This window comes from Hypanus sabinus, unplaced genomic scaffold (genome assembly GCF_030144855.1).
Source record: "Hypanus sabinus isolate sHypSab1 unplaced genomic scaffold, sHypSab1.hap1 H_1, whole genome shotgun sequence".
NCBI classification, from domain to species: Eukaryota; Metazoa; Chordata; class Chondrichthyes; order Myliobatiformes; family Dasyatidae; genus Hypanus; species Hypanus sabinus.
Window position 1 is genome coordinate 128,794 of NW_026779040.1, and position 26,752 is coordinate 155,545.

The following is a 26,752-nucleotide window of genomic DNA, read 5'->3' on the forward strand; positions in this document are numbered from 1 at the left end:
GGGAAATCAAAGCTTAGAACAGGGGTCATACAGTGATAGAAATTTGCAACACGGAAACGTACCGTATGGCCCTGGAGATTGTTTCAACCATCAACCACTTAACCAAACTCTGTAATTCTAATGTATAATCCTCCCCGTATTCACATCAACACGCACCATATTCCTCCTTTCACGGCACACCGAGGATTATTCTGAGCTATCGAACACTCAGTTGTCTCTTTGTTTGGTGCAGAAATGGAACCGGGTGTGGTCTTCCGCGGCTGTAGCCTATTCACTACAATGCAGGAGCGGATCCAGTATTCCGAGATGTTCCTCAGCACAGAACTGTTGTAACGCGCAGATAACTGAGTTACTGTCGCCTTCCTGCCCAATTGGAATAATCTAGCCATTCCCCTCCGCCCCGTCTCAATAACAAGACATTTTCGCCAACAGAACTGCGCTCACTGGTTCATTATTATTATTATTATTATTATTATTATTATTATTATTATTATTAGTAGTAGTAGTAGTAGTAGTAGTATTAGTAGTAGTAGTATTATTATTATTATTATTATTATTATTGTTGTTGTTGTTATTACTACTATCATCATCATCATTATTTAATCGTACCATTCTCTGTAAACTTTAGAGACTGTTGGGCGTGGAGATCCAAGCAGATGAGCAATTTCTAATATACACAAACCTCCCCGTCTGGCACCAGCAATCATTCCATGATCAAAGTCACACAGGTCCCGTTTCTTCTCCATCCTGATTTTTGGTCTGAACAACAACAAAACCTCTTGACCAGGTCGCCATACTTTTGTGTAAGGGGTTGCTGCCAGATGGATAGAGAATTGGTTGGCAGACGGGAAGCAAAGAGTGGGAGTAAACGGGACCTTTTCAGAATGGCAGGCAGTGACTAGTGGGGTACCGCAAGGCTCAGTGCTGGGACCCCAGTTGTTTACAATATATATTAATGATTTAGACAAGGGAATTAAATGCAGCATCTCCAAGTTTGCGGATGACAGGAAGCTGGGAGGCGGTGTTAACTGTGAGAAGGATGCTAAGAGGATGCAGGGTGACTTGGATAGGTTAGGTGAGTGGATAAATTCATGGCAGATGCAATTTAATGTTGATAAATATAAGGTTATCCATTTTGGTTGCAAGAACAGGAAAACAGATTATTATCTGAACGGTGGCGAAATAGGAAAAGGGGAGGTGCAACGAGACCTGGGTGTCACTGTACACCAATCATTGAAGGTGGGCATGCAGGTACAGCAGGCGGTGAAAAAGGCAAATTGTATGTTGGCATTCATAGCAAAAGGATTTGAATACGGGAACAGGGAGTTTCTACTGCAGATGTACAAGGCCTTGGTGAGACCGCACCTAGAGTATTGTGTGCAGTTTTGGTCCCCTAATCTGAGTAAAGACATTTTTCCCATAGAGGGAGTACAGAGAACGTTCACCAGATTGATTCCTGGGATGATAGGACTTTCATATGAAGAAAGACTGGATTGACTATGCTTATACTCACTAGAAATTAGACGATTGAGGGGGGATCTTATTGAAACGTATAAAATTCTAAAGAGTTTGTACAGGCTAGATGCAGGAAGATTGTTTCCGATGTTGGGGAAGTCCAGAACGAAGGGTCACAGTTTAAGGATAAAGGGGAAGCCTTTTAGGACCGAGATGAGGAAAAACGTCTTCACACAGAGAGTGGTGAATCTGTGGAATTCTCTGCCGCAGGCAACAGTTGAGTCCGATTCATTGGCTATGCTTGAGGAAATTAGATATGGCCCTTGTGGCTAAAGGGATCAGGGGGTACGGAGAGAAAGCAGGTACAGGGTTCTGAGTTGAATGATCAGCCATGATCATACTGAATGGCGGTGCAGGATCGAAGGGCCGAATGGCCTACTCCTGCACCTATTTTCTATGTTTCTATGATTAGACATTTGTATCAGCGAGCAGGGTGTACTGGTGTAACTCATAATGTCGCCACTGTGCGCATACTGAAGTTTTCCCCCCCCAGTCACTTTCTTAGTTACGCACACAAAATGCTGGTGGGACGCAGCAGGCCAGGCAGCATAAATAGGGAGAAGCGCTGTCGACGTTTCCCCCTCCCTCTCCCACTTTCAAATCGCTTGCTATCTCTTCTTTCAGTTGGTCCGGACGAAGGGTCTCGGCCCGAAATGTCGACAGCGCTTCTCCCTGTAGATGCTGCCTGGCCTGCTGCGCTCCACCAGCATTTTGTGTGCGTTGCTTGAATTTCCAGCATCTGCAGATTTCCTCGTGTTTGCACTTTATTAGTAAGTTTATTTTCATCTGTCACTTCAGAATGTAGGACAGATTTGTGGGGATGGATTTCAGCCATCTCAATTACTCACCGCATGTTCAGACAGGATCGGCTCACGACCTAATGGCTGGTGCCCGTTCCGAAACAGTAGGAGCTGGATACAGAGCAAGCTATTATCTTCTCATTCTCTCTGTCTCTCTGTTCCTCCGCTCTTCAACATATCCGCTGGTCCTCTTCGAAGGCCATCGCCGAGCTCGCCGATAAGGGAGAGCGGGCGCACAGCTCCCAACTCTTGCTGAACCTGGTGACGGAGAAAGGCTCCCGGGCCCGGAGGGCGATGTGGGGTACCTTCCAGAAAATACGGACCGGAGCTCCGAAGCTGGACGAGATCCTGAAGGAGATTCAGCAACCTGGTGAGATCACGACCACAAATCGAATACAATTTTACGTTCCAACGCCGCGTAGTTGACGATGACACTGATTTGAATCCTTAACATCTGAATAATTTGAACAGGCTTTGAGCCTCAGCTCTCTCTCTCTCTCTCTCTCTCTCTCGAGGTTTCTCCGAAATTTCCGGTGATTTGACATGTAAATAATGAATGATACCGAGTAATAGTAAGGGGCCATCTGAATCGGTAAGAGACTGATAACGAATGCCACCGGACCACGGGGCGTAATTAGAAAAGGGACAGCGCAGTTCATGTGCGCAGATCATAAGAGACGTGGAGAGCAGACCAGCGTGGAGCTTCTGGAAAGGTGTTACACCGCTTTGGGGTGTACACCTTCAGCTACTTTGGGCTAATTGAAGGCGCGGAGCTGCGGCCTCGGAGCTCTCGATATCCGGGTTCCATCCCGGCCGCGCGCAAAATGAACGGGGGCACGCGCACTTTTGGGGATCCCCCCCCGCGGCTGCTCCAGCTTCCTCTCGGTATCCAACAGACTGGCGGGTCGGTTGGTTCACGGGTCACTGCTGCCCGCTCGCTCTCTCGCTCCCAGAGTGCGGCCGATTGGTCGAAGGTTTGCACACAGCGGTCGGGAATCTGAGGCTGATGGAATGCTTGCTCTTATTAGTCGAGGCATTGAGTTCCAAAGTCAAGAGGTTACGTTGCAACTTCATAAAACTCTGGTTGGGCCACATCACACTGTTGCAAACCGTTCTGGTCACATCACTACAGGACGGATGTTGAGGCTTTGGAGAGAGTACAGAAGAGGTTTATCAGGATGCTGCCTGGTTTAGAGGGCGTGTGCCTTCGTGAGAGTTTGGATAAACTTGGGTTGTTGTCTCCGGAGCGACGGAGGCTGAGGGGACATCTGATAGAGGCTTATAATATTATGTTGGGCACAGACGGAGTGGACAGGGAGTACCTTTTTCCCAGAGTTGAAATGTCTCACACAGGCATGCATTGAAGGTGAGAGGGTTTAGATTCAACGGGGATGTGAGGGGTAAGTTTTTTACTCAGAGAGTGATGGATGCTTCGAATGTGCTGCCTGGTGAGGTGGTAGAGTCAAATACACGAGAGGCTTTTAAGAGATGTTTAGATAGACACATGGATGTGTGGAAGATGTTGGGATTTGATCATTCTGTAGGTTGGAGGGATTAGTCTTTCTGATTTGCTTTTAGCCTCATCGGTACAACAGAAAATAGACAATAGGAGCAGATGTAGACCATTCGGCCCTCCGAGCCTGCACCGCCATTTTGAGCTCATGGCTGATCATCTACTATCAATACCCGGTTCCTGCCTTGTCCCCACATCCCTTGATTCCCCTATACATAAGATACCTATCTAGCTCCTTCTTGAAAGCATCCAGAGAATTGGCCTCCACTACCTTCCGAGGCAGTGCATTCCAGACCCCCACAACTCTCTGGGAGAAGAAGTTTCTCCTTAACTCCGTCCTAAATGACCTACCCCTTATTCTCAAACCGTGCCCTCTGGTACTGGACTCTCCCAGCATCTGGAACATATTTCCTGCCTCTATCTTGTCCAATCCCTTAATGCTGCCTCTATCTTGTCCAATCCCTTAATATTTGTCGAAGGTTTACACAACGGTTGGGAATCTGAGGCGAATTAAAGGTGCAAAGTTGCCAGCGGTTTAAAACGCGTTGTCTCATAAGTCAGCAAGTACTCGCGGGGCCCCGTTTCCCTGCAGCTCCTATCTGTAACTTTGATTGTGAGTATCCATCCGCTGGGCTGCACAAACGATTCAAAACATTCCTGACCTGGCGATCCATTGTCTTCATTCACCTCACCAAATACCCCCGGCAAATTTGTAGCGGCCGTCACGATGATCCGCCTCGGCTGTCCACACAGCGGTGGGACCGTCCCGGCGAGCTGCGCCATTTTTGTACAGGATTCGGCCAAGAGCGAGTCAACAGGCTCGATCCTGAAGCGTCAAGCTGGGAGCGTTCGGTCCATAGCCGCCTCGGTGTGGAGGGAATGCCAACAGCAGAGGGGAAAATAATTTTTTTTTTAAAAAAAGAAGGCCTGCCGGATGTTTTGAAATTAACATCCTCCGGAATCCACAAACGGGAGGTAGCCATGTTGCAAGGTGACGGTGATTGTCAAATCCTGATCTCACCGCACGGCAGAGAACTGTCGCACGGCAAGTGCGTGAGTGGGAAATCGGGAGACGGAGGACTTCCGTGCGCCATGCAGCATGGATATTGAAGTGGGAGGGATGGTCACGTGGGACGGGGAAGTAGAACGTGGGGGGGGGGGGGGTGACGTAATATTGCTGGCAATAATTTCCCTGCGCGGAACGCCGTAACAGGGATGGTGGCCGGTTGTAAAGTTGAACGAAGTTTCATTTACTCATAAGAATGGGGAAGAATGGGGTAGATCTTCGAAAAAAAATACGAACGTTCTGACATTTTATTTCTGATTGACTCCATTGCAGACGTTCGGCGCGAACACCGAGATGCTCTGCGAGCAGAGGGTGCGGCACTGAGAGGGGACGTGTTCCCCTTGAGGGAGACGAGGAGGTTTTCCCAGCTGGTCGATCGGCACGCCGAGCTCACGGTCGTCGCTGCTGTCGGAGGCCGGAGGCTTGCGGAGCACGAGCTGCTGGCAAAAGGCCGGGAGCATGAGGTGTGGTGGGAGAAGCATCTGCGGGGTGAGCTGGAAAGATTGCGGACGGACCAATTACTCCAAGGCGTCTTCTCCCGGAGTAAATCCCAATCGGGGAGTTCGGCAGCAGTGACCGGGGTCGCGGGGATCGGGAAGACAACGATGGTGCAGAAGATGGTTCACGACTGGGCCACCGGGAAAATATTTCAACAATTCCAGTTTGTCTTCTGTTTCCAATTCCAGCATTTGAACACCATCAACTTTCGATTAAACCTAAGGGAGCTGATTCTGTGTCAGCATCCCTACGTCGGGAATATCCTGGGAGAGATCTGGAAGAACCCAGAGGGTTCGCTGTTTATATTTGACGGTTTGGATGAATTCCAGGACGTAATGCATTTTGCTGACAGCGCGACGGGCGCAGGAACTCGGGGTCTGTGCACTGATCCCGAAATCCGTTGCAAAGTATCCGATATTGTCTACAGCTTAATCCAGCGCAAGCTGCTCCCGGGCTGTTCCGTGCTGGTGACCACCCGCCCCGCTACGTTACGCTTCTTGGAAAAGACGGATATTTGTGCCTGGGCTGAAATCATAGGATTCGTTGGTGAGGAACGGAAGGAATATTTCTGCAGTGCATTTGAAGATAAGATGTTGGCAGCATCGATTTTCAAACACGTGGAGGAGAACGAGACGTTGTACACCATGACCTACAACGCCTCTTACTGCGGCATTCTTGCAGTGGCTCTGGGTCCCTTTTTCGCGCAAGGGGACAGCGACCCAGAGCGGGTTCCCAGGACCATGACTCAACTATATTCCCACTATATCTACAACATCTTGAAAAACCAAATGTGTGAGATTCAAAACATCCGGGATGTCTTACTGAGAGTTGGTCAGATGGCCTTCGCAGGAGTGTCCGAGAGGAAGACTGTGTTCACAGATGGAGATTTGATCAAGTACGACCTGCAGCCGTTTCAATTCCCGCCCAGGTCCCTGACGGAACTCCTGGGGAGGCGGGAGTCTGCCCAGAGCGTGACGTACGCATTTCCTCACCTCACCGTCCAGGAATTTGTGGCCGCCCTGGCGCAATTCCTGACCCCATGCCGCCCGGACGTCGGGAACCTCCTCACGGAATCCCACTGCGCCACGGACGGGCGATTTGACTTGTTTCTCCGCTTCTGTGCGGGGCTTTCCTCGCAGGAGGCAGCCTGCATCTTCGAAGAACTTCTGGGTCCTTTTCCTCACGAAACAACCCGGCGAGTGATTGACTGGGTGAGAGAGGAGCACGACAGTCACGTTGGCAGCGCAGTGTGCCACAATGGTAAGAAGCGCCTCCTGAACACATTACACTGCCTGTTCGAGGCTCAGAATCACGGGCTGGCCGAGGCCACACTGGGATCGGTGGAAACACTTTCATTCAGCGGGCTGCGGCTGACCGCCATTGACTGCGCTGTCCTGGCTGACGTCATCGGGCTTTGTGATGCGATAAATCATCTCGATCTCATGGGCTGCCTCTTGCAGGGCGAAAGCCTACAAAGACTGGGACCCGCCCTGCACAAGTGCCACGTCCTAGGGTGAGTGCTTGTTATCCTTTATGTTAATTCCTTCTTTTCGTCACCTGGAAAGTTTCGGTTGGCAGATGGAGTTCAACCCAGGTAAGTGTGAGGTGGTTCATTTTGATAGGTCAAATATGATGGCAGAATACGGTATTAACGGTAAGACTTTTGGCAGTGTGGAGGAGCAGAGGGTTCCTGGGGTCTGAGTCGATAGGACACCACTAGCTGCGGCGCAGGTTGACTCTGTGGTTAAAAAAGCATACGGTGTATTGTCCTTCGTCAATCATGGAATTGAGTTTAGGAGCCGAGAGTTAATGTTACAGCTATATAAGACCCTGTTCAGACCTCACTTGGGATACTGTGCACAGTTCTGGTCACCTCGCTGTAGGTAGGATGTGGAAACCGTAGAAGTGTGCAGAAGAGATTTGTAAGGATGCAGCCTGGATCGGGGAGCACGTCTTATGAGAATAGGTGAGTAAACTCGGCTTTTTTTTTCCTTGGAGCGACGGAGGATGGGAGGTGACCTGATAGAAGTGTACAAGATAATGAGAATCATTGATCGCGTGGATAGTCAGAGGCTTTTTCCCAGGGCTGAAATGGCTGACACGAGGGGGCGTAGTTTTAAGGGGCTTGGAAGTCGGTACCGAGGAGGGCTACGTTTTTACGCAAAGAGTGGGTGAGTTCGTGGAATGCGCTGCCGGCGACGGTGGCGGAGGCAGATACGATAGGGTCTTTGACAAGTCTCCTAGATAGGTACAGAGCTTAGAAAAATAGAGGGCTATGGGTAAGCCTAGCGAATTTCTAAGGTAGAGACAAGTTCGGAACAGCATAGCGGGCCGAAGGGCCTCTATCGTGCTGTAGGTTTTCTATGTTCCGCCGTTTCTCTGTTGCCCTGTTGGGCACTGATAAGGCACGTTGCTAGAAATAATCAATTTTCAATTCCTGAAGGTGTTGAGAAAGGACGGGTTTCCTCTGTCGCGATTCTATTTGGTTAACAGCGTTGGAGACATATTGTGATCTCGGCACCGGCAATGAACGAATTGCTTCGCTGCCGGACGAAAAACACGACCCGAGATTACCGCAGTTTCCATCATTTCGTCACGCATGGCGTTTAAGTACGCATTAGGGGCAGGGTTCATGAGTATACGGGGGAGTCTGGCCTCGTCCTTCCATACTTCCCCTTCAGTCAACGAGTTTCTGAATCTTGTGGCATTCCGCTCCCTAAACTGTAGTGTAATTTCTCCATAAACCCCTGTTAATCTGCCCTCCGTGAACGCCACCGCGGAGCTCAAGGTGAAAGAGACTCCGCGTCATTCTCCCGTTTCACTCACTGCTTCACCCACACCAGTTCTTCCTCACGTAGATTCCCTGGTCCAATGGAAATCTGCCCAGCAATCAAATTTACACGTCACACTTCTCAGTACAAGTTCCGCATCCCCGAGTAGCACCCGCCCAACGTCAGCACACAGTTGGGCCGACCACCAAAGATCCACTTGATCAGTCGAGTCCCACGTTGGACGTGGAGAGGACGGTTCCTCTAGTGGGCCAGGCTGGTGCCAGCGGGCACAGACTCAGAATGGAAGGGTGGCCCCTTTCAAATGGCCTAATTTTGTCCCCTAACGGCCTTACCCCTTTGAGAGTCCTGTTGAAAAGACTCAACCCGAGATGTCGACTCTTCCGTAGATGACGGCCGACCTGCACAAAAGTTTTCCAAAGTCGCGCGCGAGAGCTCGTGATGGAATAAAGGAAATACCGGCCGGGATTTGTAAGTCTGATTATCGGGAAAGGTTGAGTAGGTTCGGACTTCTAGATCAGAGGACAATGAGGAAAAGTGAAATGATGGAAGTATGTAAAATGGCGAGGTTTTTCCCACTGAGGTTGGGTGAGAGGAGAACAGGGGGCCATGGGCTAAGGGTGAAGGGAGAAATGCTCATTAGGAATAAGTGGCAAAAATTCCTCACAACCTTCACAGGATGGCCAGGATGTAGAACGAGCTGTCAGCGGAATTGGTGAACTTTGAGAGAAGTTTGGATAGGAGGTGTTGGGAGCTCTATGCTCCAGATGCCTGTCCAGATGAGGCTGGGCATAATGAGAGTTTGGCACAGACTAGAGGGGCCGAAGGGCCTGTTTCTGTTGTACTGCTCTAGGGCTCTATAAAGGAGAGTGCGTTACAGAACAAAGCCAAATCAGGATGTCGACCTCCCACCCCCATCTCACCGCCCCATGTAGAGCACGCCCCTGATAGGGCTGTTTCGCCATATTATTGAATGTATGAAATAATTTCAAGTCACGTACAGAGAACATGGACTGATAAAATAATTGTTTGTGCCCTTAAATGGGTAGTTAGGCAGCATCGGACATCACGGCGATGATTATTGATTATATTTAGTTTCAAGATAATTATGGAGAAGGATAGGACTGGACCCAGGGTTGAGATTTTTTGATTGGAGAAAGGCTAACTTTGAGGAGATGCGAAAGGATTAAGAAGGAGTGGATTGGGTCAATTTGTTTTATGAGAAGGATGTAATAGAGAAATGGAGGTCATTTAAAGGTGAAATGTTGAGGGTACAGAATCTTTATGTTCCTGTTAGGTTGAAAGGAAAGGTTATAAGTTTGAGAGACCCATGGTTCTCAAGGGATATTGGAAACTTGGTTCTGAAAAGAGAGCTATCTACAATGAATATAGGCAGCATGGAGTAAATGATGTGTTCGAAGAATATAAAGAATGAAAAACGAATCTTAAGAAAGAAATTAGAAAAGCTAAAAGAAGACACGAGGTTGCTTTGGCAAGTAAGGTGAAAATAAATCCAAAGGGCTTCTACAGTTATATTAATAGCAGAAGGATAGTGAGGGATAAAAATGGTCCCTTAGAGAATCAGAGTGGACAGATATGGGTGGAGCCAAAAGAGATGGGGGATATTTTGTACAATTTCTTTTCTGTAGTATTCACTAATGAGAAGGATATTGAATTGTGTAAGGTAAGGGGAACAAGTAGGGTAGTTATGGAAACTATGATGATTAAAGAATAGGAAGTACTGCCGCTTTTAAGGAATATAAAAGTGGATAAGTCTCTGGGGCCTGACAGGATTTTCCCTAGAACATTGAGGGAAGTTTGTGTTGAAATAGCAGGGGCTCTGACAGAAATATTTTAAATGTCATTAGACACGGGGATTGTGCCGGAGGATTGGCATATTGCTCTTGTTGTTCCATTGTTTTAAAAGGGTTCTAAGAGTAAACCTAGCAACTATCGGCCTGTAAGTTTAACGTCAGTGGTGGGTAAATTAATGGAAAGTATTCTCAGAGATCGAGTGTGTATATACATATATAAAATTACCTGGATGGACAGCGTCTGGTTAGGAAAAGTCAACATGGATTTGTGCGTGGAAGGTCATGTTTGACAAATCTTATTGGAATTTTTGAAGAGGTTACTGGGAAAGTTGACAAGGGTATAGCAGTGGATGTTGTCTATATGGACTTCAGTAAGGCCTTTGACAAGTTTCCACATGGAAGGTTAGTTAGGAAGGTTCAATCGTTAGGTATTAATATTTAAATAGTAAAATGTATTCAACAGTGGCTGGATGGTAGATGCCAGAGAGTAGTGGTGGATAACTGTTTGACAGGTTGGAGGCCAGTGACTAGCGGTGTGCCTCAGTGATCTGTACTGGGTCCAATGTTGTTTGTCATACCCATTAATGATCTGGATGATGAGGTGGTAAACTGGATTAGTAAGTATGCAGATGATACTAAGGTAGGTGGCGGAGTGGATAATGAAGTAGGTTTTCAAAGTTTGCAGTGAGATTTAGGCCAATTAGGAGAGTGGGCTGAACGATGGCAGATGGAGTTTAATGCTGATAAGTGTGAGGTGCTACACTTTGGTAGGAATGATCCAAATAGGACATACATGATAAATGGTAGGACATTGAAGAATGCAGTAGAACAGAGTGATCTGGGAATAATGGTGCATAGTTCCCTGAAGGTGGAATTTCATGTGGAAAGGGTAGTGAAGAAAGCTTTTGGTATGCTGGCCTTTATAAATCAGAGCATTGAGTATAGGAGTTGGGATGTAATGTTAAAATTGTACGAGGCATTGGTGAGGCTGAATTTGGAGTATTGTGTACAGTTCTGGCCACCGAATTATAGGAAAGATGTCAACAAAATAGAGAGAGAGAGTACAGAGGAGATTTACTCGAATATTACCTGGGTTCCAGCACCTACGTTGCAGGGAAAGGGTGAACAAGTTAGTTCTTTATTCTTTGTACAGAGGAGATTTACTCGAATATTACCTGGGTTCCAGCACCTAAGTTGCAGGGAAAGGGTGAACAAGTTAGTTCTTTATTCTTCCGAGCATAGAAGGTGGAGGGGGGACTTGATAGAGGTATTTAAAATTATGAGGGGGATAGATAGACGTGGATAAGCTTTTTCCATTGAGAGTAGGGGAGATTCAAACAAGAGGACATGAGTTGAGACTTAGAGGGCAGAAGTTTAGGGGTAAAACGAGGGGAAACTTCTTTACTCAGAGAGTGGTAGCTGTGTGGAACGAGCTTCCAGTAGAAGTGGTAGAGGCAGCTTCGATATTGTAATTTAGAAAAAAGGATTGGTATATGGACAGGAAAGGAATGGAGGTTTGTGGGCTGAGTGCAGGTTGGTGGGACTAGGTGAGAGTAACCATTCGGCACGGACTACAAAGGCCGAGATGGTCTGTTTCCGTGCTGTAAATGTTTTATGGCTATATGGTTATCTAATTTCCCATCCGCTTCAATTTTTTAAAGAGATTAATAACACTCCAGCTGAAATAGTCAAAACGAAAACAGAAATCGGATTTAAAATGTCAACTAAAAATAACAAGATGGTTGGCCTGGAACTGCCCGCATGAAAGGACTTTGTCCATCTTCTTCAGAGATATGTCATTTGTAAAGAGGGGCACACACATTTATAACAGCTTAACGGGAAAATAGATTGGAGCTCGTGTAGGCCATTAGGCCCTCCTCCATGTTTTTTTTTTTTCCCTGCCATTGACTTTCGCAGATGCAGGAAATGCGAGCGGCGCACATAAAACAGTGGAGGAACTCAGTGGGCCAGACGGCAGCTGTGGAAAAAATTCCAGTCAACATTTCCGGTTCCGCCCGGAAATGTGCACTGTCCTTTCCTCCAGAGGTGCCACCTGGCGAGATGAGTTGATCCACATTTGTGTGTGCGCGTGTGTGTGTGTGTGTGTGTGTGTGTGTGTGTGTGTGTGTGTGTGTGTGTGTGTGTGTGTGTGTGTGTGTGTGTGTGTGTGTTTGTGTGTGTGTGTGTTTGTTGCAGTCAAAGACATTACGTCAGCAGCTCTCACAAAATGCTGGAGGATCTCAGCCGGTCAGCCAGCATCATAGATATAACCATATAACAACGACAGCACGGAAACAGGCCATCTCGGCCCTTCTAGTCCGTGCCGAACGCTTACTCTCACCTAGTCCCACCGACCCGCACTCAGCCCGTAACCCTCCATTCCTTTCCTGTCCATACACCTCTCCAATTTTTCTTTAAATTACAATACCTCTTCTACTGCAAGCTCTACCGAATTATAGGAAAGATGTCAACAAAATAGAGAGAGTACAGAGGAGATTTACTAGAACGTTACCTGGGTTTCAGCACCCTAGTTACAGAGAAAGGTTGAACAAGTTAGTTCTTTATTCTTTGAAGTGTAGATGGTTGAGGGGGGACTGGAGGAGGTATTTAAAATTAGGAGGGATATAGATAGAGTTGACGTTGATAGGCTTTTTTTTCCATTGAGAGTAGGGGAGATTCAAACAAGAGGACATGAGTTGAGAGTTAGGGGGCAAAAGTTTAGGGGTAACACGAGAGGGAACTGCTTTACTCGGAGAGTGATAGCTGTGTGGAACGAGCTTCCAGTAGAAGTGGTAGAGGCAGGTTCGATATTGTCATTTGAAGTAAAATTAGATAGGTATATGGACAGGAAAGGAATGGAGGGTTATGGGCTGGGTGTGGGTCGGTGGGACTAGGTGAGAGTAAGCGTTCGGCACGGACTGGAAGGGCCGAGATGGCCTGTTTCTGTGCTATAATTGTTATATAGTTATATGGGTGTACAAGGAGCGGATCCGAAGGAACACGCACGAAATGCTGGAGGAACTCGGTAGATCAGGCAGCATCTGTGGAAAGGTATCAGCAGTCTATTTTCCGGAATGTTATCCTTCCTCGGGACTCAAATGGATAGATAATCAGATAAGACCATAACACAATGGGAGCATGATTCGGCCCATCAAGTCTGCTCATTGCTGATGTATTTCTCTCTTTATCGGTGAATGGCGACCTAGTCCTGAAGAAGGCTCTCGGTGACACAGGCCGGGTGAATGATCTCGGTGATCCAAACCGGTTGATGGGTCTCTGCCCGACAGGTGCCTCGAAGGTAGACGAACTATATCAGCAGATGGTGTCAACCAGTCTCTGTTTTCTCTGTTTTCATGTAGACTGGGGAACAATGCCATCGGAGATTCGGGAATGGAGCTGGTGTCTGCGGCACTGCGGAATTCGGAGTGTAAAATACAGAAACTGTGGTACGTACTGGTATTTGTCGGCCATCAAGACTGAGCACTTGATATCGGATGCTAGCGTGATAAACAGTCGGTTTCATAGGACACACTGGGGACTGCTTCACTGTGTCGCGCCTGCCCTTTCATCTCCTTTCATATTACTCTCTGTGATTTCCAGGCTGAACAATAACGGTCTCACGCGATCCTGCGCCGAGGACCTCACCTCCGCTCTCGACGCAAACCGCTCCTTGGCGGAGCTGGACCTGGGTGAGAACAGGTTGCAAGATTCAGGAGTGAAATTACTTTCTGCGGCTTTAAGGAACCCGGACTGCCAAATACGCAAACTGCGGTAAGTACCGTGCAGCGGGTCCGGTTTCTCATTTAGTCCGAGTAAATCGCGCGGCCCGTGGTCCTCTCTCGTTCTGTCGCCGCGTTCGGGAGCACTTTCGCTGCACTCTGTTCGGCCGGGTGACGGTGTCCGGGCAGGGAGTACGGAGAGGAGTATCATGTTTGCAAATGTTATGCGCTAAAGGATATTGGAACTACTACTGGATGTTGGAACTATTTTTCCCTCCGCGACTGTCTGGTCCACACGTCCCTCCCCACATTTCTCCCACCTGGCATTTATCCCTGCAAGCGTAAGTGCTCCACCTGTCCCTACACCTCATCTCACCACCATTCAGGGCCCCGAACAGTCCTTCCAGGTGAGCCAATATTTCACTTGTGATTCTGGTGGAGTAATCTATTGCATCCGGTGCTCCCGGTGCGGCCTCCGCTACATCGGCGAGACCCGACGCAGATTGGGGGACCACTTCGTCGAGCACATCCTCTCCGTCCGCCACAACAGACAGGATCTCCCGGTTGCCACTCGCTTCAACTCTGCTTCACATTCCCATTCGGATATGTCCATACATGGCCTCCTCTGCTGCCATGATGAGGCCAAACTTCGGCTGGAGGAACAACACCTCATATACTGTTTGAGTAGTCTCCAGCCCCTTGGTATGAACATCGAATTCTCCAACTTCCGTTAATTCCTTCCCTCTCCCTTCCCCCATCCCACCTTCACTCTGTCTCCTCCTCCAGCTGCCTATCACCTCTCTCATGACTGCCTTCTTCTACTACCCATAGTGCTTTCCCCTTAGATTCCTCCTTCACCTCTCCTGCCTATCCCCTCCCTGCTTCCCCTCCCCCACCCCTTGATCTTTCCTCTGATTGGTTTTCCACCATCCCCCCACCTTCTCTACAGGGCCCCTGCCCCCCTCCCTCTTCAGTCCTGACGAAGGGTCCCGGCCCGAAACGTTGACTGCTCCTTTCCACGGATGCTGCCCGACCTGCTGAGGTCATCCAGCTTGTTCGGACGTCTTGATTTGACCACAGCATCTGCAGTGTACTTTGTGTTTCCTATTGGAACTACCCGTTTTCCAGTGTTGCAGCAGATCACAGCATTCACTGATCACTGGAGCCAAGGAGCCGGAGCCGGGCTGTGCCGTGCGCGCGGAAAACTACAACCACTGCCACGATGGTTCCTCTGCTCAGTTACGCTCCAAGGGTTTTATGTACAGTTTGTTTACTTTTATACCATTTGCGGGATGTTTGTTTATTGGTTCAGATACAGAGCCGAATGGGCCTTTCCGGTCCTGCAGTGACAGAACCATAGAACATCACAGCACAGAAACCGGCCCTTCCGCCCTTATTTGGTATACACCTCTATCAAATCTCCCCTCATTCTCCTACGCTCCAAGGAATAAAGTCCTAACCTTTTCAACCTTTCTGTGTAACTCAGTTTCTCAAGTCCCGGCGACATCCTTGTAAACCTTCTCCGCACTCTTTCAACCTCATTAATATCCCTCCTGTAATTCTGTGACCAAAACTGCACACAATACTCCAGATTCGGCCTCCCCAATGCCTTATGCAACCTCACCATTATATTCCAACTCTTATACTCAATACCTTGATTTATAAAGGCCAATGTACCAAAAGCTCTCTTGACGACCTTGCCTGTGACGACACTTTTAGGGAATTATGTAGGATTGTGAGGCATTGATCATGTGACTAGTCAGAGGCTTTTTCCCAGGGCTAAAGTGGCTATCACGAGAGGGCATAGTTTTAAGGTGCTTGGAACAGGTACAGAGGAGATGTCAGGGGTAGGTTTTTTACGTAGAGTGTGGTGAGTTCGTATAATAGGGTGTTGGCAGCGATGGTGCAGGCGGATACAGTAGGGTACTTTAAAGGACTCCTGGATAGGCACACGGAGCTTAGAAAAATAGAGGGCTATGGACAACCCTCGGTAATTTCTAAGATAAGAACATGTTCGGCAGAGCTTTGTGGCACCACGGGGCTGTATTGTGCTGTAGGTTTTCTGTGTTTCCATGTTTCTAAGCCACGTCCAGTCTCGCCCCCACCCCCTCCGATTTAATCCGAGCCAAATCACGGGACAACTTGCAATGTCCAATTCGAATACCGACTGTGGGAGGACACCGACGCCCTTTACTAGCAGGTCGTCTCTATGGTAAAGCGTTCTGTTGACTACTACGCTAACTGCCGTGTCGACTCCTTTGTGCTCCTTTGCAGTAGACAATAGACAACAGGCAGTAGCTGCAGGATTAGGCCATTCGGCCCTTCTAGCCAACACCGCCATTCACTGTGATCATGGATGGTCATACACAATCAGTACCCCGTTTCCTGCCCTCTCCCCATATCCCTCGACTCCGCTATCTATAAGAGCTCTATCTAACTCTCTCTTGAATGCATCCAGAGACTTGGCCTCCACTGCCTTCTGGGGCAGAGCATTCCACATATCCGCCACTCTCTGGGTGAAAAAGTTTTTCTGCATCTCTGTTTCTAAATCGCCTGCCCCTTATTCTTAAACTGTGGCCTTTAGTTCTGAACTCACCCAACATCGGGAACATGCTTCCTGCCTCCAGCGTGTCCAATCCCTTAATAACCTTATATGTTTCAATCAGATCCCCTCTCATCCTTCTAAATTCCAGTGTATACAAGCCCAGTCGCTCCAATCTTTCAACATATGACAGTTCCGCCATCCCGGGAATTAACCTTGTGAACCTACACTGCACTCCCTCAATAGCAAGAATGTCCTTCCTGAAATTTGGAGACCAGAACTGCACACAATACTCCAGGTGTGGTCTCACCAGGGCCCTGTACAGCTGCAGAAGGACCTCTTTACTCCTGTACTCATTTCCTCTATTTATAAAGGCCAGCTTGCCATTAGCTTTCTTCACTGCCTGCTGTACCTGCATGCTCGCTTTCATTGACCGATGTACAAGAACACCTAGATCTCGTTGTACTTCCACTTTTCCTAACTTGACTCCATTTGGATAGTAATCTGCCTTCCTGTTCTTGCCACCAAAGTGGATAACCTCACATTGATCCACATTAAGCTGCATGTGCCCACTCACCCAACCTGTCCAAGTCACCCTGCATTCTCATAACATCCTCCAGGTGTGCGTTGTTCTGCTTTATGACTTGAGCATAATTTTATAACGAAATTTACTTTAAAATTATAAATTTGTTGTGTACGTTCTGGTACGCCTGATGATGGACATTCGATGCTGAGCATACTGTAGGAACAGAAATCGTGCCGATAATAAAACAAATTCTTGCGCAAAACAGAATTTCCGTGAAATAAATATCCCCGGTTTTAGAACATAGAAAATAGAACATAGAATAGTACAGCACATTACAGGCCCTTCGGCCCACAATGTTGTGCCGACCCTCAAACCCTGCCTCCCACATATCCCCCCCCACTTTAAAATCCTCCATATACCTGTCTAGTAGTCTCTTAAACTTCACTGGTGTATCTGCCTCCACCACTGACTCAGGCAGTGTATTCCACGCACCAACCACTCTCTGAGTGAAAACCCTTCCTCTAATATCCCACTTGAACTTCCCCCCCCCTTACCTTAAAGCCATGTCCTCTTGTACCGAGCAGTGGTGCCCTGGGGAAGAGGCGCTGGCTGTCCACTCTGTCTATTCCTCTTAATCTCTTGTACACCTCTATCATGTCTCCTCTCATCCCCCTTCTCTCCAGAGAGTAAAGCCCTTTTGTTAGTCTTGTTATGATCCCACTCTTCTCATCCCGCCCTCTCTCATACCCCAGACTGCGGGACGTGGACCTCACTGCTTCCTGCGCTGAGGAACTCTCTTTCGCTCTCAGTGCAAATCGGTCACTGACGGAGCTCGACCTGGGTGAGAATCGTCTGGAGGATTGCGGAGTGAACCTGTTGTCTGCTGCCCTGAGGAATCCGTGCTGTAAAATAGAGAAACTGCGGTAAGTACCACGCTCTGACGGACCCGCAGGTTTGGAAGTGACGGGGCATGTACCTGACTGGGACTTGGGTGCTGGATATCCAAACTTACCATGGACGACTTTGTGTTGGCGATCAAATATGGGCGTTTGCAGAACTGGCGATGGCAGAAAATGGGATTTTCATCCCCGACCGGGAAGCACTGGGACAAAAAGTGAGGAACTAAACATAGAATTCACTCAAAAAAAAAATTATTAGTATAGTGACGGGTACGAAGTTTTGGGATTAAAAGGCGGCTTCCGCGGAGGAGCAGGGGTAGATGGGATTCTTTTCGTCAGTGAGCGCACGATCCTGCTGGAGCATTGGAGGCCGTTTTAATTCGTCAGTGTGATCTGACTGTAGCAAGCGGTATCTCCCTAGTTGGGAAAAGTGGTCAAAGTCTTCCCACTGCCAGGCTGTTAGTCGTTCCATTCGGAATGAAGTGGAATTGCCCTCCCCTCCATTTAGAACATAGAGCAATACAGCGCAGTACAGGCACTTCGGCCCACATTGTTGCGCCGGCCCTAAAACCCTGCCTGCCATATAACCCTTCACCTTAAATTCCTCCATATCCCTGTCTATTAGTCTCTTAAATTTCACTAGTGTATCTGCCTCCACCACAGACTCAGGCAGTGCATTCCACCCACCACCTGCTCTCTGAGTAAAAAAAAAATCCTTCCTCTGATATCCCCATGAGCTTTCGTCCCCGTACCTTAAAGCCATGTCCTCTTGTACTGAGCAGTGGTGCCCTGGGGAAGAGGCGCTGGCTGTCCACTCTGTCTATTCCTCTTAATATCTTGTACACCTCTACCATGTCTTCTCTCATCCTCCTTCTCTCCGGAGAGTAAATCCCCAGCTCCCTTAATCTCTGAACATAATGCATACCTCTAAACCAGGCACTATCCTGGTAAATCTCCTCTGTACCCTTTCCAATGCTTCCGCATCCTTCCTATAGTGAGGCGACCAGAACTGGACACCATGTGTGGCCACATCAGAATCTTATAGAGCTGCATCATTACCTCGCGACTCTTAAACTCTATCCCTCGACTTATGAAAGTTAACACCCCATAAGGTTTCTTAACCACCCTATTCACCTGTGAGGCAACTTTCAGGGATCTGCGGACATGTACCCCCAGATCCGTCTGCTCCTCCACACTCCCAAGTATGCTGCCGATATTTTGAAGATTGAAAAGCGACCGTACAGCAGCGTTTTAAATTTTCACGATGCGACGAGGTAACTTGATAGAAGACGCCTGCACTGCAAAACTCTGAGTCACGGGTTCCCGACCAAGGCAGCGCCTGTGCAACTGAAACGAGAAAACGTGCCTTCCGTCACAGGGCGTGAAATCTCTGACAGCCCCTCCGGTGACGTGCTGCAGATGACTGTTGCAGTCAAGATAAACGTCATTAGATTACATTCTTAGGATGCGGGAACTGATCCCGACGTAATATTGTATCTGAAGAGGTTGTCCCATGTTGTCCATTCCCATAACAGGCTAGCAAGGCAGAGTAGCTTACTGTTATTCGCACACTCAGTGGCCACTTTATTAGGAACCTCCTGACCCTGATAAAGTTGCCGCTGAGAGCATGTTTGCGGTCTCCTGCTGTTGTAGCCCATCTCAGGGCGCCCATTCAGAACAGAGATGCGAATTTTATTTTTTAATTTCTTAACCAGAGGGTGGTGAATCTGTGGAATTTGTTGCCACGGGCGGCAGCGGAGGCCGGGTCATTGGGTGTATTCAAGGCAGAGATCGATAGGTATCTGAGTAGTCAGGGCGTCAAAGGTCATGGTGAGAAGGCCGGGGGGGAGGGGGGGGGGGAATGGGACTGAAGGGGAGATTGGATCGGCTCATGACGGAATGGCGGAGCAGACTCGATGGGCCGAATGGCCGGCTTCTGCTCCTTTGTCTCACGGTCTTATGGCCTTCAAGTTTCGACGCGTCATGCGTTCGGGGATGCTGTCCTGCGCACCGCCGTTGCTGCCTCCTCCCTCCCAGCTTGAAGCAGTCTGGCTGTTCTCACCAGAACGCTCGGGTTAACGAGGCGCGTTCGCCGGCAGGGCTACCTGTCACCGGACCTTTTATGCTTTCGTGCCGTTCTCTGTTCTCTCCAGGGACGGTTGTGCGTGAACGTCCCAGGAGGTGAACAGGTTCTGAGATACTGAAACCATCCCTCCTGCTACCAAAACTCACCGGTCAAAGTCGCTTAGGTCACATTTCTTCCTCGCTCTCGTGTTCAGTCTGAACCGCAACTGAATCCCTTCACCATGCCGACATGCTTTTATGCATTGATTAGCTGCCACGTGATTGGCTGATTAGAAATTTGCATCAACAAGTTGGTGATCAAGTAAACCCCTCAAATTATCCAATGAATGTATTTCTTATTGTGTTCTGACCGCATTGTTCCTGCGCATGACTTACTGATTTTTTTTAAACGGGAATCGATCTTATAGATCTTATTGGCGTTGGTCATAATATGAGACTCACAGGATCTCTGTGCCGAACACACTGGTCTTTTCTCACTTCTGATGCCCTTTTTCTCACTTCTCGCTGATCAGACTGGATCATAACAGGCTCACGGCTTCTTGTGCCGAGGATCTCGCCTCCGTCCTCAGTGCGAACTATTTCCTGAAGGAGCTGGACCTCGGCTTTAATGAACTGGGCGATCCCGGAATGAAATTTCTGGCTGCGGCTCTGAAGCACCCGGAGTGTAAACTACAAGCACTGGAGTAAGTTGCAGAAAGCGAGATATTATGTCTGTAGCTATCGCCCATCTGCCGTTATTGAATAGAATGGGAAGTTTCTTTTTTCACATTTATACCAGCTGCGCAGGTTGACTCTGTGGTTAAGAAGGCGTACTGTGTACTGGCCTTCATTAATCGTGGAATTGAATTTAGGAGCCGAGAGGTAATGTTACAGATAGATAGGACACTGGTCAGACCCCACTTGAGGTACTGTGTACTGTGCTCAGTTCTGGTCGCCTGACTACAGCAAGGATGTGGAAACCATAGAAATGGTGCAGAGGAGATTTACAAAGATGTTGCCTGGATTGGGGAGCATGCCTTTTGAGAATAGGTTGAGTGAACTCGGCCTTTTCTCCTTGGAGCGACGGAGGATGAGAGGTGACCTGATAGAGGTGTACAAGATGATGAGAGGCATTGATCATGTGGATAGTCAGAGGCTTTTTTCCCCAGCCATTTCAGGCTAGCACAAGAGGACACAGGTTAGGGTGCTGGGTAGTAGGTACAGAGAAAATGTCAGGGGTAAGTTTGTTACTCAGAGAGTGGTGAGTCCGTGGAATGGGCTGCCGGCGACGGTGGTGGAGGCGGGTACGATGGGGTCTTTTAAGAGACTTTTGGATAGGTACATGGAGCTTAGTAAAATAGAGGGTTGTAGCTAAGCCTAGTAATTAAGGTAAGGACATGTTCGGCACAACTTTGTGAGCTGAACGACTTGTATTGTGCTGTAGGTTTTCTATGTTTTTATACACAGTGCTCATTAAAGTTAAAAGTAACTTTATTATCAAAGTACGTAAATGTCACGAAATCCTGTCCTGAGATTCATGTCCTTGCAGGCATTAGAGATAGAAAAAAGAAATTCAATGGAGTAAAATTACACACGAAGACTAACAAACTCCTCAAACGTAAGAGTTGGGGGGTGTTGTGGATGGTGTGGAGGGCTGTCAGAGGTCACAGCGGGACATTGATAGGATGCAAAACTGGGCTGAGAAGTGGCAGATGGAGTACAACCCAGATCAGTGTGAGGTGGTTCATTTCGGTAGTTTAAATCTGATGGCACAAATGTATTAATGGTAAGACTCTTGGCTCTGTGGAGGATCAGAGGGAACCTGGGGTCCGAGTCCATAGGATACTCTGAGCTGCTGCGCATATTAACTGTGTGGATAAGAAGGCGCACAGTGTATTGGCCTTCATCAATCTTGGGTGTAGAGAGATTTACAAGGATGTTGCCTGGATTGGGGATCATGCCTTACGAGAATAGGCTGAGTGAAGTTTACCTTGGAGCGACGGAGGATGAGAGGTGACCTGATAGAGGTGTACAAGATGATGAGAGGCATTGATCGTGTGGACAGTCAGAGGCTTTTTCCCAGGACTGAAATGGCTGACACGAGAGGGCACAGTTTTAAGGTGCTTGGAAGTAGGTATAGAGGAGATTTCAGGGGTAAGATTTCTTCTACGCAGAGAATGGTGAGTGCGTGGAATGGGCTGCCGGCGATGGTGGTGGTGGCTGATTTGAAGAGGCTCCTGGATAGGTACACGGAGCTTAAAAAGAAACAGAGGTAAGCCGAGGTAATGTCTAAAGTAACGTTCGGCACAGCATTTTGCTATGTTTCTATGTTTCAATAAAAAAATAACAATTAAGTAAACAATATGTAAATATATAAATAAACCTATGCATAACTAATACAACATTAGAATACTACACCAAAATACTAAATATTACAACCAGTTTTTATCCAGAAATGTTTTCATTTATATATTCCCTGTTCTCCTTTGCATCATCTCATCAGTCTATGGGACATCAATCTCACGCCTTGTTGCGCCGAGGATCTCGCCTCCGCTCTCACCGCAAACCCTTCACTGACAGTGCTGAACCTGGGTGCCAATAAACTGGGCGATTCAACGGCGCGGCTGGTGTCAGAGGCTCTGACGGGGCCGGAGTGTAAACTGCGGGATCTTTGGTAAGCTCTGCGCCGATGGGGGAAGTTTCAACTCAACCGGCGCCCTGACGCTTGGCTCTGGGTACGAGTCCCTCTCACCTAGTGTGTCGCGGGTGCGTCGAAGCAGGGCGTCAGGTCTGCCCCTCCCACCACACCCCCCCCCACTCCAGATTGTTGGTTGCCACTGTGGTTGCCACCATGCTAGCAGATCCCCTTCGTGCCCAGCCTTTCGCCTAGGTAGACTGCACGCTGACCGCCCAGCACTATTGGAATCAGAGAGGCGGAAGCAGCCAACGGTGGAATATCGGCGGAGGTCACCTTCGTCCCGGCTTAACCCTTACATACCTTCCGGGTCAAATTTGACAGCAGTAAAAACACCCTAAATTACATTTTTTTATCCGAAATTTGACGATTTCTTTTCCCCCAAAGTGATCCAAAATGCGCAAAACTAAAGATATTTTAAAATGTTATACTTTTGTACAGGTCCTACAATTTTTATTTTGTACATTGTGTCTGTTCTGGGTCAAATTTGACCAGTACCTGTGGGAATAGACTTTATATTTCTGAAGCGTTCATTAAGGATTAACCACCCGTCTATTAATGTCAGATAGGCTATTTATACATTCTAAATAGATCTGTGGTTCAAAACTTGGCATGGGCACTTGTTATGAGGGGGAATTCTTGGGCCGAGTCAGCAATGACCCCCGGACCACACTGCGAGGATATAGAATATGAACATGTTGCCTGGGTTAAATGCACCAGTCGCCTTAGGGAACACGCACGCGCAAACAAACCGTGGACGAACCGAGACGAGTAAGCCGTGGGATTGGTACACGATGGAGTATGACTTTCCGGCACCCCGAAATCGTCACCCCAGGCCACAAGGCGCAGAAGCAGAATTAGGCCACTCGGCCCCTCGAGTCTGCTCCGCCATCCCACCATGGCTGATTTATTATCCTTCATCTCAACTCCATCCATCCCCCGCCCCCCCCCCCCCCCCACTGCCTTCTCCCGTAATCTCTGACGCTCTTTCTAACCAGGAACCGTCAGCCTCCGCGTTAAATGGCTGACCTCCCCAGCCGTCTGCTGCGGCGAATATAGCAGACGCATCGCCTTTGGGGGAGGAAACACGCCCCATCTAAAGGGACGACATCCTAGTTTGATGCGGCGGTGGCGGTGGGTGAGGGCGGCGTGAGTGTTGCGTCTCACTGAAGTCTGTCGAATATTGTCAAGAGTAGATGGAATTGACGTGCCCAAGATATTTCCTACAGTGGGGACCAGAGGAGGCAGCCTCCGGATAGAAGGGGAGGAATTTCTTAAGCAAGTGGATGGCAAATTCACCTCGTAGGGTTGGGGGTGTTACGGTTTAAGTGATTGGAAGTTATAGCGAAGTTTGATAGGTTCTTGATTAGTAATGGCGTCAACGATGACGGGGAGTAAGCGGGAGAAGGGATAGTAGATTGGCCACGTAGGAATGGCAACGCACAGTCCATGGCCTAACTCTGCTCCCACGTCTGGTCTAATTCGCCAACAACGACACCGGCCTTGGAGACTCACTCACGTAAACACTGCGGCTGGAAGGGAAAGCCTTGGGATTGGTACACGGTGCCACGGGGGGCGCAAGAGGCAAATCCTGCATTGTACATTTGGATCCAGGCTGCGCGGCCTGCCCACCCCACTTCTCGTGTCGGCGCCATTAGCAAATTCAGAGGACCCTTCCCCAATCCCTCTACTCATCTCTCGTCTCTCTCTCTCTCTCTCTCTGATCCTCAGTCTCTGTGATGCCGGCCTCACCGATTCCTGCACTGAGTATCTCGCGTCCGCCCTCTGTGCAGTCGACTCTCTGACATACCTGGACCTGGGCTCGAACGGGTTAACGGACCTATCTGTCCCCTCTCTCCACTGCCTCATACAGACTTCTGCGAATCTGCAGCGGATCAGGCGAGTATTTGTGTTAATGCTTCATCTGGGATTTTTTTTTTTAAATCATATCATTGGCTGTTACATTACTTCGAACCATATATAACATAGACTCAATAGGGTATAGGGACAGGAGTAAGTACATCGATCATGGACAATCATTCACTTCGATAGTCCAGTTCTTTCCGCATTTCTCCTGATCTCCGTGGCATTATGACATCTATTTATCAACGTATCGACTTCCCGGGCCTCGCTGTTCTTCTCTAGTGGAGATCAGCACCGGGTTCATGATACATATAAATGCTTCCCGATCTGCACGAGGTAAGTACGGGTCTCCTGATCTCGATTGCCTTTATTTTCTAAGTTGCATACCCTAAACCCTGAGGCTGTGGACTCGGTTTACGGGATTCCCAACCATCCGCGGAACTCTCCCAGTAGCTAACCTGTTTAGCGTTGCTGTAATGTTGGTGTAAATATTGGGCCAATCGATTCAGCCTGTCCCCGTACGTCATCCCTCCGCAAACTGGTCATTACTCTCCATGGCGTGACCTCCTTCCTCGGACGCGGATTGAAAAGCTCCTCACCCGCTTCCCGAAGGGCACGTCCAGGTGCGGCAGTACGTCGTTGCTTCTGTACTGAGACCCCCTTGTAAGGAAGCTTCACCTGAATAGTCTCTTTCAGCCACGGTCCCGCTCTCGGTTCCAGTTCCGCAATCTGCCACAATTCGGGCCCCTCACAAGCACAAAATAGTTTGCCGACACTGGAAATGCAGGCAACACACACACACAGACAGACACTCGCACACACAAACACGCGCGCACTGAAACACACACACACACAAACACACACACACACACACACACACACACACACACACACACACAATGCTGGAGGAACTCAGCAGGCCGGGCAGCATCTATGGAAAAGCGTAAACAGTAGACGTTTCGGGCCGGGATCCTGCATCAAGTCCTGAACCTTCGTCAACCGGTTACGCCTTTCCATAGTCACTGCCCGGCCTACTGAGTGCCTCCGGCATTTTCTGTGTGCCACTGTTCAGGTCTTTCTATTTCAGACACAGTGTCGGCACCGCACCTTTATCATCAGAACCTGTCCGTGAAGCATTAGCCCGTTTTTCCCCAGCTTGTCCGAACCACGCTGGCGGCCATTTCGATCCCCAGCACGGCTCGCCTATCCCGCCGCCGTTCCTCCCGTTCACCGCACCCCTGAGCTATATTCGCTCTCGCAAACTGGAAACCGTTGCCGTGGCTGGGGCGAGCACCCTGATCCCGTCGGTTCACACCAGTCACGGCACGGCGGCCGGACGAATACTTAGGAATTCCAGGCAACCTCTCAGTTCGTGCTCGCATATTTCCTGACATTCAAAAAGCTTTAAGCTTTGCTCCCTGACCATCTAGCTGGGGCCGCATCAAATCCACGGTTAGTCTACTTACGGCTTCTCCTCCAATTATTTTGCAATATTGACCAACCCCGCTCCGCCCCACTTATTGAGACAATTGTGCCATCTGTGCAGTGTGTTGCTGACTTGTACTTGACTATTTCAGGCTGCGAGCGAATCGGCTTAGCCCGAACGGAAAGAGGGAACTGGAGTCGCTGGAGGAGTGCAGACCGGGACTGCGAGTAATAGTGTGAACGGACGCAGACCGGGACTGCGAGTAATAGTGTGAACGGACGCAGACCGGGACTGCGAGTAATAGTGTGAACGGACGCAGACCGGGACTGCGAGTAATAGTGTGAACGGACGCAGACCGGGACTGCGAGTAATAGAGTGAACGGACGCAGACGTAAAAATAGCACCGTGCGGTCTACTGGATTGTCCGTGACCTGAGCCCAGGTCCGCGCGGTGCAACATGTCAGTCCCCCAACCCTGCACACTGCCACGCCGGCCGAAATCACCGCCAGCTCCCCATCGCTTCTATCGGATATTTACACGGTACTGCTGCCGAAATAAACTTTCATGGCGTACGTGGGTGTTGATAAAACTGATTCTGACTTGGGTCTCCATTGCGGACTGAGAGCGGGGTGGGGGGGGGGGTGAGGGCAGCGACCCGGGAATCATGGTTGGGAAAGGGTGAAGGGGACGGGAAGCACCGAGAGAGACGTTCTGTACTGATCAATAAACCGACTGTTTGCAATCAAACGAGCGTGCCTGGTGTCTCAGTTGTGGGCATTGCCTGCGCCCGCGCCAGCCTCCGCCCCCCGGCACTCCTCCTCTGTCGCCTTACCCCGCACCCCTCCCCGCGGCGCTGCACCCTCGTCATTCCCAGCAACCTTCGCACCCGCCAGGTTTACAAGCCCTCTCTCGGCTCCACCTTGGCAAACAGACTGCCGTGCAAAGGTCTGACGCACCCGAGCTACTGATATCCGTGCCTCGGGACTCCTGCGCCGGCTTTGCACTCTGAACGGCAATCCTACA

The 26,752-nt window shown here is 49.0% G+C and overlaps 1 protein-coding gene across 1 annotated transcript; it reads left to right on the forward strand.

Moving 5' to 3' along the window:
* Positions 1–2,609: 2,609 nt before the first annotated feature.
* LOC132386046 (NACHT, LRR and PYD domains-containing protein 3-like) lies at positions 2,610–25,968 on the forward strand. The gene is made up of 11 exons (XM_059958334.1): positions 2,610–2,685; positions 3,081–3,200; positions 5,168–6,905; positions 13,355–13,441; positions 13,596–13,766; positions 17,535–17,705; positions 20,279–20,449; positions 22,249–22,419; positions 24,172–24,339; positions 25,391–25,660; positions 25,881–25,968. Exons 1-11 carry the CDS (start codon positions 2,610–2,612, stop codon positions 25,966–25,968), a joined length of 3,231 nt encoding a protein of 1,076 aa, XP_059814317.1.
* Positions 25,969–26,752: the final 784 nt, after the last annotated feature.